The sequence below is a fragment of the Sebastes fasciatus genome, chromosome 8 (assembly GCF_043250625.1).
Source record: "Sebastes fasciatus isolate fSebFas1 chromosome 8, fSebFas1.pri, whole genome shotgun sequence".
In the NCBI taxonomy this organism is placed as follows: Eukaryota; Metazoa; Chordata; class Actinopteri; order Perciformes; family Sebastidae; genus Sebastes; species Sebastes fasciatus.
In genome coordinates, this window is record NC_133802.1 from 24,003,551 (window position 1) to 24,019,032 (window position 15,482).

Here is a 15,482-nt window from a genome sequence, read left to right on the forward strand (position 1 = left end):
TGACACAAAATATGAACCATTTAAATAGAAGGAAGTATCAAAATAGGAGCAGTATATACAGTATTGACAATAAACAGACTATTAACAAAATTGCACAAGTGGAAAATGATATTGCACTGTGAGAATGAAATGAATGAATGAATGAATGAATGAAATGAATGAATGAAATGAATGAATGCAATTCCACCTGAAAATATCAGGTTATTGTCAGTTTTTTGGTGTGTAAGTGGTATGACATGTTGTAAAATGTCAAAACGGACACTTGCTACCTTTAAATAAATATACTTTTTTTAAACCCCATACAGTGCTAAGTAGCCTCATATATTTTCTTGAAGATTAGTAGGTCTCACTCTTACAGTAAATGTCCAAATAATGCCAGCAGACGGTAGGTAAAATAAAAGTCAGGTCAAGTCAAATTTATTTCTATAGCACATTTAAAACAACATGAGCTGACCAAAGTGCTTTACAGACATAGGCAGAATAAAAACAGGTCAACAGAGCAGACAACAAAATCACACACATCCACAGACAGAGACCAAGATAAAAATCCATGAGTAAAAGACTGTTATAATGAGCATTATAAAAGGCCAATTAGTCATCACAATTTAAGTACATTCAAAAGCCAAAGAAAATAGGTGGATCTTGAGCTGTGCTTTGAAAGACTCCGTAGAGGGAGCAGATCTGATGTGGTGAGGCCTACTGTGTTTCAACAGTCAGCCATTAAAAGATGATTCAGAGTAAGAACACCTGAGCCAATCAGCTGCCAGTATTTGTTATATTTGTTCACTGTTCAGAGTGAAGCCCCGCCCCCAGCAGCAGCAGCACCTGAGGGTGCAGCCAGGTCAACCCTCAGCTACTCTGTCTCCATCACTTCAGCACTGACAGCAGGCGACGATGCACCTGCGACACCTTTTACTCTGGCTGCTTTTTGCACAAAGCTGTGCGGAGTTGGACTTGCCCATGTGCAAAGAGGTGAGGAGATTCAAATTGTTTTATTGTTTGACATTTCTACATTATGAATAACAACCGACCCAAAGCTAAAATTACTCAGATTTCAATTGTTCCATACATGTATATATATTAAGGTTTGATCAGGTAATTGATTATGAATGAGCAGCAGGTGGAAATGTCATTTAAATCCAGCAAGATAGCAACATTTCTGAAAATGTTGAAAGATTTGGCCCCTTAAACAGCTTCAACCAGTTCCACATATGTATGATAATGCAGGGAAACCTGTTCAAGTTTGACTTTTAGCCTTTAAAATTAAACATAAATAAAGAAAAGTGTACATTTTCTAATGGAATATTTGAATTCCAACAATCCCACAGTGTTGATTTTAGCAGGACAAGTAAAACACGTTGGCCTCCTTCACATATTGTGAGTGGGAAATGAACATATGTTTAGCAAGTGTTCGAACTACATTACATTAGTCACTTCTGCTTGCTTCTGGGTTTTTATGGTTATCACACACTTGTTGTACTAAAACATCCATATGTTACATCGTCTGCCATGCTCTCCTCGCCCTCTGTATCTGTTTCCAATTTGCATAGTAGTGCAGTTTGATATTACTCAAAACATTTCTTTTTTATCAGCATACTTTTACCACAGAGTTTGTGTAACTAAGATATGAGAGCTGTACAGGAAAAGTTAGCACAAGAGATCTCTTGTAGTTTGAGTCTATTGTGGCTTTTAGGTGATGATGATTTAGGGAAGGAGGTGAGTTGGTTTCCATGCCAGTCCATTGACCGTGAGGCACAGCGGTCATTATGTCCCGTTGCCTTGGTTTCCTCATGTTTGTTTAAAGGAGGCGATTAGGCTGCAGCACATCCCCACTTCGATGCATTTTTACATCAGGTCCTCCCACCCAAACACACGTTCATGTGATACCCCCGACCACAGCTAATGTGGCAGCTCTAATCGAAAACACAGACCCAGAGGAGTGCTGCTGCTGTGTTTCTGTTAACTATTAATCCCACAAGGCTGTGTGTGGCCTTGGATTAGTCTGGCTTTCCTTGGAATAATACAGCCCGCTGTTGACCAAGATTACACTGTGTGCTCGCTCGCGACTCAGAAGGTGTCAGATCATCAAGATGATAACCTTTGACGTTATGTCACATCTCAAATTACATAGTTCCGGGTGGGATGGTGTTTGTCAGTCACCTACTGTCAGTATCTCCAAAAGCACGTCAAACAAATACAACAAAAGCTTTGCACCTGAGCTCCTGCTGTTACCAAAGTTCCGCGACAATGCTGAAAATTGTATGTTTACAGAAGGACTGGACTAATCAGCATTTCTACCCCCTTGGCTGAGCAAATAAACCCTGAAGGGAGTTTTACTGGTGCAGAGTAGCAGCAGCACATCCTTGATGAGTGAGATTAAAACAACAGTTGGGAAGGCCTCCTGGGCAAATATTAGCCGTGACTTTTATTTGGAAAAGAGGCTTGCCTGGTTTTGGAAAAGGAATTCCAAAGTTATAAAACTGATGAGCTCATTTTAATGACAGCCCAATTTGCTCTTCACATGCACGCTGACTTTGTGTATCAATAAAAGTTATTTGATGTACTTCTATGGTGTGCATGTGGTGTGTTTTTATCCAGCTGTGTGAAACTAACACCTGTGTTTTGTCCCTGCAGTCGGATTATCACTTTGAGTACACAGAGTGTGACGTGCTCGGGTCACGATGGCGAGTGGCGGTTCCCAACAAAGCCGACATATGCACAGGCCTCCCAGATCCAGTCAAAGGCACTCAGTGCAGTGAGTGTCCTACTCTTATATCTCCTTTTATACATTTTATGCACACACTCAATCTGAATCACAGCTTTAAAGGAACAATGTGTAACAATTAGGGGGATCTATTGGCAGAAATGGAATATAATATTAATAAGTATGTTTTCTTTAGTGTATAATCACCTGATAATAAGAGTCGTTGTGTTTTCGTTAGCTTAGAATGAGCTGTTTATATCTACATAGAGAGCGGGTCCTCTTCACGGAGTCCACCATGTTGCACCGCCGTATTTCTACAGTAGCCCAGAACAGCCAACCAAACTGCTTGGGCCGTAGTCAATAACGTTACTCGCTCCCGTTGCCGCCACTATCTCTTTTGCTTTACCACTCACTTCCCATGTACACACACTCTATGCACTGGCTCTGCTCCAAATGACCTATGCTACTCTTACAAATGGCTCTAGGGGGATATTCACATTTTCGCGTCCACCACTGCAGCTCTCCAACATGCTTGGCACACGGGAGAGGCTTCAGTTGGCTGCAATCTCGTCACCTCCCCGCTAGATACCACCAGATCCTACACACTGGACCTTTAAAGGGGCAGTGTGTAACATTTCAGGGGATCTGAAACTAAGAATCGTTAGCTTAGAATGAGCCGTTCCTATCTACATAGGGAGACAGAGTCCGCCATGTTTTTACAGTAGCCCAGAACGGACAAACCAAACACTGACTCTAGAGAAAGCCTCTCATGTTTTTACGTTACCTGAAGGCCACCGTAGTTCTCCAACATGCTTATGAAACTGCAGAAATGTGAGCCGCAGAGTGCAAAACCGTGGTCCCGCCAGCCGCCGTCTGACCTCCGTTGCTCCCAAAGTAGTGTTATTATGGTAAGGATGACCTCTGAGGGAGGCGAACGGCGTCACCACGGTTTTGCACCACAATCTTGGAAAGGAAGGAGTGAGAGGAGGGGAACTCAGTTGGTTGCAATCTACAACCACGCCACTAGATGCCACAAAATCCTACACACTGTACCTTTAACATGTAAATCTTAAATTGTTACCACACTTTATCCTCTGTCTGTCTCTTGTCAAGTTGTCGCCATGATACATTTCCAATGTGGCCTCTCTCTTTCTTTTCATCTTACAGCCTTCTCCTGTAGCGAGGGGGAGTTCCTCGACATGCAGTCGCAGCAGTGCCAGAAGTGTGCTGTAGGCACCTACTCTCTGGGCACCGGCGTGGCCTTTGATGAGTGGGACAGCCTGCCGTCTGGTTTTGTCACCCACGGGGTGACCACGAACGGCAATGATGACCCCACAGACTGCTCCAAGTTAGTATATACCTCAGCAGTTGTTGTTTTTATGAGTCTTGGTTTCTTAGTTTCAAGAAAATGATCAAACTACTCTGCTGCTGATGTTTCTCCAGCTCAACCTGGATACCAAAGGGCGATTACGTAGCCTCAAACGCAGATGAGTGCACTGCAACGCTGTCCTACGCTGTGAGCCTGAAGAAACCTGGAACCGTGTCCTTTGAATATTCCTACCCTGACAGCAGCATTTACTTTGAGTTCTTTGTAAGTGTTTTAAAATGACTGTTGATGTTGACAAAGATGGCTGTTTTTAGGTGGTTTGTTTGGTCACCTCTGGCTCTTTTCTCCCCACCGTAGGTTCAGAATGACCAGTGTCAGTCTACAGACTCTAAGAGGAGGTGGATGAAGATCTCCGAGAGCAACTTCAGCAAATACATGGTTTGTCTGAGTGTAGCACTTCATTACATTCTGGATAATTCAGATTAGAAGAGCTCTCTTTTGTTCCTCCCTCACGTTCACATTCACTCTGTGCAGGTTGAGCTTAACAGCGGCAACAATGTGCTGTATTGGAGGACGACTGCGTATACTCTGCAGGGCAGCACTGTCAACCCCGTGCTGTTAAGAAACATCGCCATCTCAGGTAGATCATGATGTTTGTGTGCAGCAGTCTTAAAGAGGACCTATTATGCTTTTGTGGTTGGTCCCTTTCCTTTTAGTGTGTTATATAGTTTTTTGTGCATATAAAAGGTCTGCAAAGTTTCAAAGCCCGAAGTCCACTCCAAAGGGAGTTACTTTCCCCCACAGAAACACTGCTCCTGAACTGTCTGAAACACCTCGCTTGAAGCATGTATGTATTAAGAGAACTGGAAACAGCGTTGGAGACGGCTCTCGTTCATTCCTATGAGAGTTACTCAGTGGAGCACGAAGCCAAAATGGCTCAACTGCCGAGTGATAAAGTACCCGGATCATCCGGCGATCTTCCGCATCCATTGGGCCCATAGTGCAGGCGCAGTAGCATTTCCTTTAACTCCGTCTCCCAGCCCTCGCTCCAGCCTCGGTCTGGGTCTCATTCACATGAACAGAGGAAAGGAAATAATTCTGGATTCAGCTATTAGTGCGTTTTACAGCTTTTAAGACCTAATGATTTAAATAAGGGCTATTAGAGTGTTCGTACTGGGAAGTTGATTTACCTCAAAAAAAATTATCCGCTGAGTTACAGACATCTCTTTCCCAATGTTAGTCTATGGGAAAAAATATTTGTTTTGCCCAATGGCATCACGTGACGGACTCGGACGTTGTAGTACCACCGTTTGGCCACTACGAAAATTTGCTTCACAGTGCTCTTCCTTGGGGCTTGGCTTGAAGTCCCGCCTTTTCTTCCGTAGCATGGTGATGTCACCAAGTAACACATTTTGCCTAGCGGCTAGTTTGGCACGCCCTCAAACAAAGCTAGCGGAGCTGGAGCGAAGCCGAAGAGTTTGGTTCGGTTGACCAATCGCAACAGTGGGCCAGCTGACCAATCAGGGCAGACTGGGCTTTTTGGGAGGCAGGAGCTAAAACAGAGCGTTTCAGACAGACAGAGGGTGAAAAGAGATGCTGCAGCACAGCCGGTCTGAGAAAAGTAAAGTGTTTTTTAAACATTAAAGCTTGTAAACATGTTCTAGTAAAAACTCCAAATACACGTATGAACCTAAAAATAAGCATAGCAGGTCCTCTTTTAACTCCTTTTTCCTGGTAATGATTGCAAGTTGATTGCTGGTGTTCTTCCAGGGGTGGCCTACACATCAGAGTGTTTCCATTGTAAACCCGGCACACACAGTGCCAAACCAGGATCCGCCCGCTGTACCCCCTGCCCTGCTGAGAGCTACTCCAACAAGGGTGCCACCGTTTGCCATCAGTGTGAAAAAGACACATATTCAGGTATGCATGTTTGCATTTTTAACGCCCTGACCACAAACTCCAGTCATATCATTGATCAGCGTACTCTTTAACTCGTCATTTGCATGTTGTCACACACACACACACACACACACACACACACACACACACACACACACACACACACACACACACACACACAGACACCAACGCACACACACACACACACACACACACAGACACTAACGCACACACACACGCAAGGTAATCTGCATGCAAATACTGCATTTACTGCCTAAGTGTGTGAGGTTTGTCTTATCTCTGGATCTTAATGTGAGCTGTGTGTTTTCCCTCGTCCCCGCCCGCCACCACCCTCTGGCTCGGTTTCTGTTTTTCCAGAGGCTGGTTCAGGGAGCTGCAAACCGAGACCTGCGTGTACAAACAGTGACTACTTCTACACCCACACTCCCTGTGACTCTGAGGGAAAGGTAAAGTAGAAAATGACGTGACGTGTGTGTGTGGAGGCAGAGTTCAGTAGAGGCAAACACACAAACAGAGGGAGATTTCACCTTGAAAGTATCTAGCAGCCATCTGGTGTAACTATTAGGTTTCTTTACATATGAATTATCTGGGCTTCTGGTGGCTTTTTTCATGTATTCATGTCTGCCTCGCTGTGTGTCTCAGACTCAGCTCATGTACAAGTGGATCGAACCAAAGATCTGCAGTGAAACTGTTAAAGGAGCCGTGAAGCTGCCCGCATCAGGGGAGAAGCAAACCTGCCCTCCATGTAACCCGGGTTTCTTCGTCACCAACTCCACCTGTGAACCCTGCAACAGAGATTTCTACTCAAACGGAACAGGTACAGAATCAGTACACTCCTCAACTCTATCTTACATGCATGTCAGACTTATGTTGTACTGTCATACATGTGTACTTACCAAAGCTGTTGATCATTTGACATTAAAATATCAGTTAAAGGCACAGTGTGTAAGATTTAATGGCATATAGTGGTTCGGTTGCAGATTGCAACCAACTGAGTACCTCCTCCGCTCACTCCTCCCTTTACAAGACACTGGTAATGTGAGCTGCCGAGTGCAAATACACTGCAGGGTGATTATACACTAAAGAAAACATAGTTATGAATATTATGTTCCATTTCTGCTATTAGATCCCCGAAATGTTACACACTGGTCCTTTAATATGGTTTTAATAAATGATAATTTATAACCTTTGTACGAAAAAGAGTCAGCAGTGTTGCTGTAAAAATCATTAAAATTGATTAGATGTCTTGACTGCAGAGTAATACATGTAAAAAAAAAATATATATATAAAACTGTCAAAAAAGTTTTGAACTCTGAATGTTTCCTGTTTTATTTTCCAGTTTTTTTAATGTGTTCCCTGACATAATAACACATTATTTACTCACAACAGCCTGTGCTAAGTGCCCCGTGGGCACGGAGCCAGTGGTGGGTCTCGAGTACAAATGGTGGAACACAATGCCGAGCAACATGAAGAGCACCATCTTCCGCAGAGAGTTTGGCGACTCCGAACACAGCACGGGTGAGAAACTTCATATCAGGCAACACAGACAGCACAGCAGCAGAATGATAATCACCACAGTCAGAAAGAAAATACTCTAAAAGCACAGAACAGAAGGGTGACAGAATTACTAAAACAGCCAGAGGTTGAAGGACAAATGAACATCCAAAAAGCAATTATAGTGAATAGGAAAAATGTAAGATAAGGACAAAGAGATATGGAGAGTAAAATACAGGATGTAGTGCATAAAATATTGTTCAAGTACAAAGGTTCAAAAGCTGGTAAGGTTATTTTGTCAAACTACTATTTCTAAGGTAAAAAATTGACTTACGTGTTCAAACTCTGCATTACTTATAGCGCTGGTTCACAACCTGGGAACTCCTCCTCTCCTCCTTCTTAAAAATATATACAGTTGGCCTATATCTCAGAATTTTATTCATTTCTGTGAAGAAAAATAAATTAAATTGTTTGAAATTTTCTAAGTTTGGATTATTATTTAATATATAAACAGGATAAAGGCACGGTGAACACCTGAACACAAGTTATTCTAACAGAGCCTTCCTCTGCTAAACAGCGTCCTCGTCCTGCTTTAGAAAAGTACCCAGTTAAAACAACCAAAGAACTAATAGAACAATGGCCAAGTATCAGGAAGAAGACAACATTTGAATTTGTCAAAAAAGAAGCCTATTAAATGTGTATGATTGTTAAAACTTAAAAAAAGACATAATTCAGACAGAGAATTGTATTTAAAGTTCCTAAAAAATTACAGGAAAAGTCATCTCTGATGCAATATTCACAGGAAATAATCTGCTCAAATTTGCTAATTTTTCACAAACTTCCTGCAGTTATTGTGTTCACTATTTGGGTTAGTTGTACAGTTTATCAGGTGTTCTGTACTGTTATTGTTATGCATTGAATATAATGTAAAATATCCATAAAAAGTATGATAGAAAAGTGGTCAGTTTGGGGACAACTGACATGTGGTAGTAACTTATGGTTTGATCATAATTTACAGTATAAGTATGTTAGAGGAGTTATTTTAAAGATGGTGCACCTGAATTATTGTGAGTCTGCATTACTAGAAGGATAGCATTGAAGTGTGTTACTGTTTTGTTTTAATGTTACTTGTTACGACAGCATGGGAGGTGGCTGGAGAGTATGTCTACACCACACCCGGGGATCAGGACACAGACTACCTGATGCTCACGCTCAACGTCTCTGGATACAGGTGAGAAGTCAAACATGCTCCCTAAAGGAATTAAGCATCTATATAAAGTATACACTATATCCCAGTTGTAAACACTGAATGAAAAATCCCTTGTTTCCATAGGCTGCCTCAGTCTGTCACCAAAGTCAGTGAAAGCAGTGAACTGTCTCGCATCACCTTCGTCTTCGAGACCACGTGTACAGCCGAGTGCAAATTTTACTTCTTGGCAGTGAGGAGAAATGTTCCAACATATAAAGAAGTAAAGCTTGCCATCAGAATGAATATGTATATATGAGGTATGTATGTATTTCTCTGCAGGGTTATAACCAGTGGAATAATGATGTGGTGGAGCATTGGAAAGGCAGCAACAGCAAACAGTCGTACTCCTACGTGATCCAGAGCAACAGCACCGTCAGCTTCACCTGGACGTTTCGACGAACAGAGGAACTCGACGTGGTGAGACACAATATCACTCTTGATCTATGACCCTCCAACAGCTTTAGTCCCTCAGCCTTAAAAATCATTTTAAAGTAATAGGTAGAAAAAAGTTAATCGCTGTCTCATTCAGTTCCCTTCATCCTATAGATTTATATGTATTAGTATGTACATTTTGTGTCTGTGTTTATATATGTGTACATATATACTCTTGTCTCTCTCATCGTTTCTACTTTTTCATTTCTCCCTCAGTACAACACTTTGTAATGTCTGATTTTAAAGGAACAGTGTGCAAATTTAGAGATAAAATATAGTGACTTAATTTACAAATTATGGCTGTAATATGTTTAAAATTCTCACTAGAATTTGTTATGACACACTGCTGTAGCATCATGTTTGCTTTTGCTGATTTTGTGGAGTGTTTTAGCACTGAGAGTGAGTTTGCAAGTGAGTGGGTTATTGCACTGAACTCTAGAGGGCAGTTTGGAGCTTTGTGTCTACTTTGAAACACAGAACATGAACTACATGAGAACTGAGTAGAAAGCAGGTATAGACTGATAAAAAATCCTGAAAATGTAGAGGGACTCAGCTGGTGAATGACAGCTTGTGTTTGTCTCCCCTCAGGAGAGGAAATACAGCGCTGATGCTGCAAAGATCTTCTCCATCCACATCACCAATGTGATCGGTGGCGTGGCCTCTGAGTGTCGCCGCTGTGCCCTGAGCTCCGCCGAGGCCGGCTCCGCCTGTGTTCCCTGCCCGCCGGGACACTACATGGTCAATGGGACCGGAGCGTGTAAGAGCTGCCCGCCGAACACCTTCATCAGGGCCAATCATCCTGTTGGAGAGGCCGCTTGTGTTCAGTGTGGACCGAACACACAGAGAAACAAGGTAATGATGGGAACAAAATCTGAGTCAAATTCTTGACTAAATCTATTACTGTTACTAAATCTATGTATGCAGGGCTGTTGAGGACACAGAGGTCATGTCCATGGGGTTCTTTGTAGGTTTTTGGTGTTTTAACGACCTGAGAGGAATTTACTTTTACAAATACTCACAGAGGGTGTGCATTGGGCTTTAAAAAGGAATACAAATTTACATAAAATATAATTAGACAGTTAAATGAATAAAGAAAACAGGATGTGAGATTTTTTATTATGTCTGAAACCTTAATATGAAACCAATAGTACGCAAATTGCATGCTATTTCCAGTGAAATCGTACAGTATGCAACGTTGGAGTTGGACACTACGGCATACTTGCCTTCTTTTAAAAATATTTCCCAAATATATATATCGACCCACATCATGTAGCCTTCACATATCTAATTTTAAACAAGACAAAAACACAGCTCTAAAAACACAAAAAAACAAATAAACTTCATGGATAAGACGCTCTCTATTGTAACAGCAGGTAGAGTAAGGTGTTTACATGCCTCCGTATTCCAGCTGATATCGGCCTTTTGCAGTTGTTTTATTTCCCACAGCCCGTACATGAGATTATTCCACCCACTGTAAACACAATACGTACCTCTCCATCCTGCAGGCCTACACAGCTTGTCTCAGCGACTGTGCGTTGGACGTGCAGACGAACGGAGGCGCGCCGCTGCACTATGACTTCTCTCCTCTGTCCAACGTCACCGGCTTCCACAGCAGCCCCCGCTTCACCAGCAAAGGCCTGAGATACTTCCATCGCTTTAATCTGGGTCTGTGTGGGAAAGAGGTGAGAAGCTAATGACTTTTTTTTCTTTGTAAAATTGAATTTGACGTTGCATTTAAACCTGCTGTCTGTGTTTCTCTTACAGGGCAGAGTGCCGGCTACCTGTGTGGAAAATGTGACAGAGGGCGGGAGAGAGGTCAAAGGTTACGTCTGTCAGTCCACTGTGGTTCCCTCTGACATCAGGAGTCAGAGCGTGGTGTCCACGCAGCCGTTCATCATCGGTGACTCACTCATCGGTACGGACTGAATACTGCAGAACATCTATTACTGTAAAAGAGAGGAAATGTTTACCGGTTTATTCAACACACTAAATTTATTAATAAGTGGAAAAGTGTGTTAAAAATTATATAAATTAAGGGCAACACACATTGCCATTTATGTTATATTGTTTAGTCTGCTGGGATGTAGGATAATATCTATAGGCTAAAAAGAGTCCCTCAGATCTTCAGGTAGACTGTTTTGATAGTCTAGTTTTACCTTTTCAGGCCTCTAAAATTTCTAAAAAGTGAAAATCGCTCTTTGATTAAATGGCTCAAATCTCACAGACATATGCAGCCTGTATCAAAGGGTCGAGACATACATCGCTTTGTGGGATTGCTTTAGATTGTGTGCATGTTAGATAAATACGCTGCATGTCCTCTTATTCTGAAGGTGTGACCACCGATACGAGCCTCAGTAGCATCTCATCTCCAACATGGCTGTTTCCCTCTGCGTCCGGCCTGCCAGATGTCATCTTCTATTACAAGTAGATCATTTAATTTGCTGCACTCATCCACTGTGGTACTTTCAAATACATGTTTTTTGATAGTAATAATATACTGTATGTCATTTTATTTTATTAATATAAACATTTGATGCTGGAAGTTTTATCATTTGTTGAAGTATGAAATGTAATCAAGAATCCTTTCTGTCTCCAGGTCCAGTGAGACGACTCAGGCTTGTAAACAAGGCCGATCCTCCACCGTCAGACTGAGATGTGACCCCACAGTGACCGCTAAAGACTACATCACGCTGCCGAGGTATCTGTCACTGTGACCAAGCTCAACTTTTGGCCTCACAAGAGTTGTCCGGACAATATTTGATTCGACACACATAATGCAATACAACATGTCACATGCTGAGCTCCTGAGAATCTGAACTGTGGACAAAGTGACTCCTCTAAGATGATTTTCATCACGTAAAGAGTGTAATAATCGCTCTTATCTCTGTTTTCCTCCACAGTAACTGCTCAGAGGGGACGTGTGATGGTTGTACTTACCACTTTCTGTGGCAGAACCAGCACGCGTGTCCACTCTGCACCAAAAACCACTACAGAGAGATTGTCAGCGCTTGCATCCAGGGAATACAGGTAGTGCTGCACAGGCACAAAAATAATTTGACCTCCTCAACCCACAAACCCATCACAGGTCCATCACAAACTTGTGTCGTGTGGGGAGAAATCATAGACTGTATATAAGAAGTGGACGTAGTCACATTGAAAGTGAGAACTGAAGCCAATGCAGAAGTGCCTTAAACTTGCGTTCTTTCTAATAGCCAGCAGGGGGCGACTCCTCTGGTTGCAAAAAGGAGTCTATGAGAAAATGAGCCTACTTCTCACTTGATTTATTACCTCAGTAAACATTGTAAACATGAGTTTATGGTCTCAATCTCTAGTTTCAAGTCTTTTTCCATACAGCATGATGTTCATTTAGTAAATTATGGTCCCATTTAGAGTCAAATAGACCATAAAGCAGGGGATGCTTTAAGGCGTGGCTACCTTGTGATTGACAGGTTGCTACCACAACGTTGTCCGGTCTGGGAGTTGTCCGTGTTTTTGTCTTTAACTCTTTCCCAGTGTGTTTTCAGTTCAAATTTTCCATTTTATATGATCATTTAGCTCCGTCTTAGATTTCACTTAAGGTACTGTAAATGCGATACATACACAGTGAAGCACTGGAAAACACAGATACATGATGTTTTATGTTACTTCTTAGGGACATTTAAAGGAATAGTTCGACATTTTGAGAAATATGCGTATTTGCTTTCTGGCGGAGAGCTTAGCTTAGCATAAAGACTGGAAACAGGGGAAAACAGCTAGACTGGCTCTGTCAAACGGTAGCAAAATCTGCCTACAAACTCCTCTAAAGCTCCTTAATCCTGTAAGGAAAAACACTGAAAACATTAGGATTCAAGTCGTTAACTGATATGTGACCAAGGCATCTCTTACTATCTGTGTGTGTGTGTGTGTGTGTTTGTGTGTGTTTCAGAGAACCACCTATGTGTGGCAGCAGCCGTTGCAGTGTTACGGCGGAGAGTCACTACCGGAACAAAAAGTCAGCGCTTGTGTGACTCTGGATTTCTGGCTCAAGTTCGGCGTTTCCACGGGAACCATCGCTGCTGTGCTGCTCATCAGTATCAGCTGCTATTTCTGGAAGAAGACACGCAAGTGAGACTGCTGACCTTCACATTTCCTTTAGTAGCACTGATATGTCATACTAGTAAATAAGATTAAAGCTAATAGTGTGAAAACTCCAAACTGTAATTTGTGTTGACAAGATGCTGTTCTCTCTGTCTGCAGGTTGCAGTATAAGTACTCCAAGCTGATGATGAGCTCTGGGGGTAAAGAGTGTGAGCTGCCCACCGCAGACAGCTGTGCAATAATGGAGGGAGAGGACGCAGAGGACGACCTCATGGACCTCACCAAGAAATCCTTCTTCACCAAAATTAAGTCCTTCTCCCGAGAGGTCAGTGACTCCTACGTTCACACACATCAAGCTACCTATAATGCAACTTCTTCTCATGCTTTGTGTTATTTTCAATGTGTTTTTCAGAGGACAGCAGATGGATTTGACTCAGTTCCACTTAAATCATCATATTCACGCCAATTCATAGAAGAGGAAGACTCAGATGACGCTTAATTCAGAGGATGAACGGATCCTTCTACCAGTCTGCAGGGGAAGTGTTAAACTTTAGATAAACAGCTCCAAGAGAAAACAGAGATGGGCTGTTGAATGCATTTTATTTATTACAAAAGATATAGGCTTACTGCGGGAGTTTTAAAATAATGTTAAGAATTACCTTTTTTTTTTTTATTATTTGTCATACATTAGACAATATAATAGAAAGTCTCCATATTGGGGATATCCAGCATTTTTAAAGCCCAATGGTGTATTTTAAAATGCTATAAAAACCAAACTGTGGATTGAAGTTACAATTATGGTAGATGTGTGAGACTGTGATTGTGTGTATTTCATTTTGTTTCTATTTTCTTCTTTTATTTTTATTAGGTTTGTTTGTATGTTTTTTATTAGACCAGCCATCCAGTTCAGTCTTAATGTTGAATTATATTTGCTACAGCTTCTGATAACCTTTTCTGCACCCTAAGGTTATGATAAAATCTTGCTTTATTGTGAAGTAAAGACATTTTGTACAATAAAAAAAACAACAACAAATGTACATCTCTAGAAATTAGGAATAACCTCTTGTGCTGCCTTCAGGTACTCTTCGTAAGATCATATTGCAAAGCATGAAAATAATTTCACATTATGTATATTATAATATTTTTATGTTACTACTTTAAATGTTTATATGCAGTTTCATGTGCCTTATATTAAAAAAATAGCTCTGTATAAAAATGTGTTTGTGTGAATTTTAATGTAATAGATAAATATTTCACCAAAGATTGTTGAATCTACATGTCATGATATTTAAGTCAAACTGGGCAAAACAGAAATACATGAGATTAATCAAAAATGTTTCTCTTTTCTGCAATTTTACATGGAAGAATGAAATTACACTACACACAACACTTATCTTAAATATCACATCATTATAAGCAGCAGTGGAACATTTACTCAAGCACTGCACTGAAGTACTTTCATTTTCTGCTACTTTATACCTCTACTTCACTACAATTCAGAAAGAAATATGGTACTTCTTTTTACTCCTTTTAACATTTATATGACAGCTATACTAGTTATTTGCAGATTAAGATTTTACATGCAACATGTGTTGATCTTATAAAATATTATGTAGGCTATTGTTATACTTATATACTTATACTACCCAACAGTATATAAAAATGTTAAAAGTAAACTCCACCTTGACCATCTGCAACATTAAAATGCTGTTTACATGTTAATGCATTAATAATCCAATAATATAAATAATGTAACACCGCCCGGCCATTCTGCTGCATTGTCAATATTTTTTACAAAATAGATATCATTCATCAGATCTGTTTACAAAGTTAAGTCCAAATTCCCTTCCCTATCCCCCTCCCTACCCACCCACCTATCCATAGGATCACAGGTTACAGAATACATTTAGGTGAATGAAGGAAAGATATACAATAAACAAAAGACGGATTGATCTGATTGTTGTCCTCCACGTTTCCTGGTAATATTCCTAGTAAAAAGTAAGATGGTTCTAATGGCAGTTCTATATCCAAACATTACGGACCAAATTCGTTCAAATCGAAAAGAGTGAGGTTAAAAGGTGATAAATCCCATAGGTCCCATATTGTAAAAAGTGAGATTTTCATGTCTTTTACATCATAAAGCAGGTTTAAGTGCTATATAAATACTGTTAAACTATCAAAACGCCCAATATACGGAGAAATACACACACAGCCCGTATTCAGAAATTGTGTGTTTGAAACAAGCCGTTTGGATTTCTGTCCATTTGTGATGTCACAAA

General features: G+C 41.0%; 1 protein-coding gene and 1 long non-coding RNA gene across 2 annotated transcripts; one reads left to right on the forward strand and one right to left on the reverse strand.

Moving 5' to 3' along the window:
• The first annotated feature begins 770 nt into the window (after positions 1-770).
• elapor1 (endosome-lysosome associated apoptosis and autophagy regulator 1) lies at positions 771-14,585 on the forward strand. Its single transcript, XM_074644513.1, has 22 exons — positions 771-972; positions 2,635-2,755; positions 3,872-4,052; positions 4,148-4,295; positions 4,389-4,469; positions 4,566-4,671; positions 5,802-5,951; positions 6,309-6,397; positions 6,594-6,768; positions 7,341-7,469; positions 8,586-8,676; positions 8,779-8,884; positions 8,974-9,111; positions 9,715-9,978; positions 10,632-10,808; positions 10,891-11,041; positions 11,457-11,550; positions 11,723-11,824; positions 12,027-12,153; positions 13,052-13,230; positions 13,363-13,528; positions 13,616-14,585. Exons 1-22 carry the CDS (start codon positions 895-897, stop codon positions 13,700-13,702), a joined length of 2,940 nt encoding a protein of 979 aa, XP_074500614.1. The 5' UTR covers positions 771-894; the 3' UTR covers positions 13,703-14,585.
• LOC141772956 (uncharacterized) lies at positions 8,903-11,045 on the reverse strand. The gene is made up of 3 exons (XR_012594981.1): positions 10,908-11,045; positions 10,617-10,793; positions 8,903-9,167 (listed from the first exon to the last, which is right to left on the reverse strand). It is a non-coding gene; the product is annotated as an uncharacterized LOC141772956 (long non-coding RNA).
• Positions 14,586-15,482: the final 897 nt, after the last annotated feature.

What these genes read in the sequence shown, in the direction of transcription:
- elapor1 (XM_074644513.1), top strand. Translation starts at nt 895, where the DNA reads ATGCACCTGCGACACCTTTTACTCTGGCTGCTTTTTGCACAAAGCTGT. An exon ending in GAACAGAGGAACTCGACGTG is followed by an intron (nt 9,112 to 9,714) that starts GTGAGACACAAT and finishes GTCTCCCCTCAG; the next exon opens with GAGAGGAAATACAGCGCTGA. An exon ending in GATGTCATCTTCTATTACAA is followed by an intron (nt 11,551 to 11,722) that starts GTAGATCATTTA and finishes TTCTGTCTCCAG; the next exon opens with GTCCAGTGAGACGACTCAGG.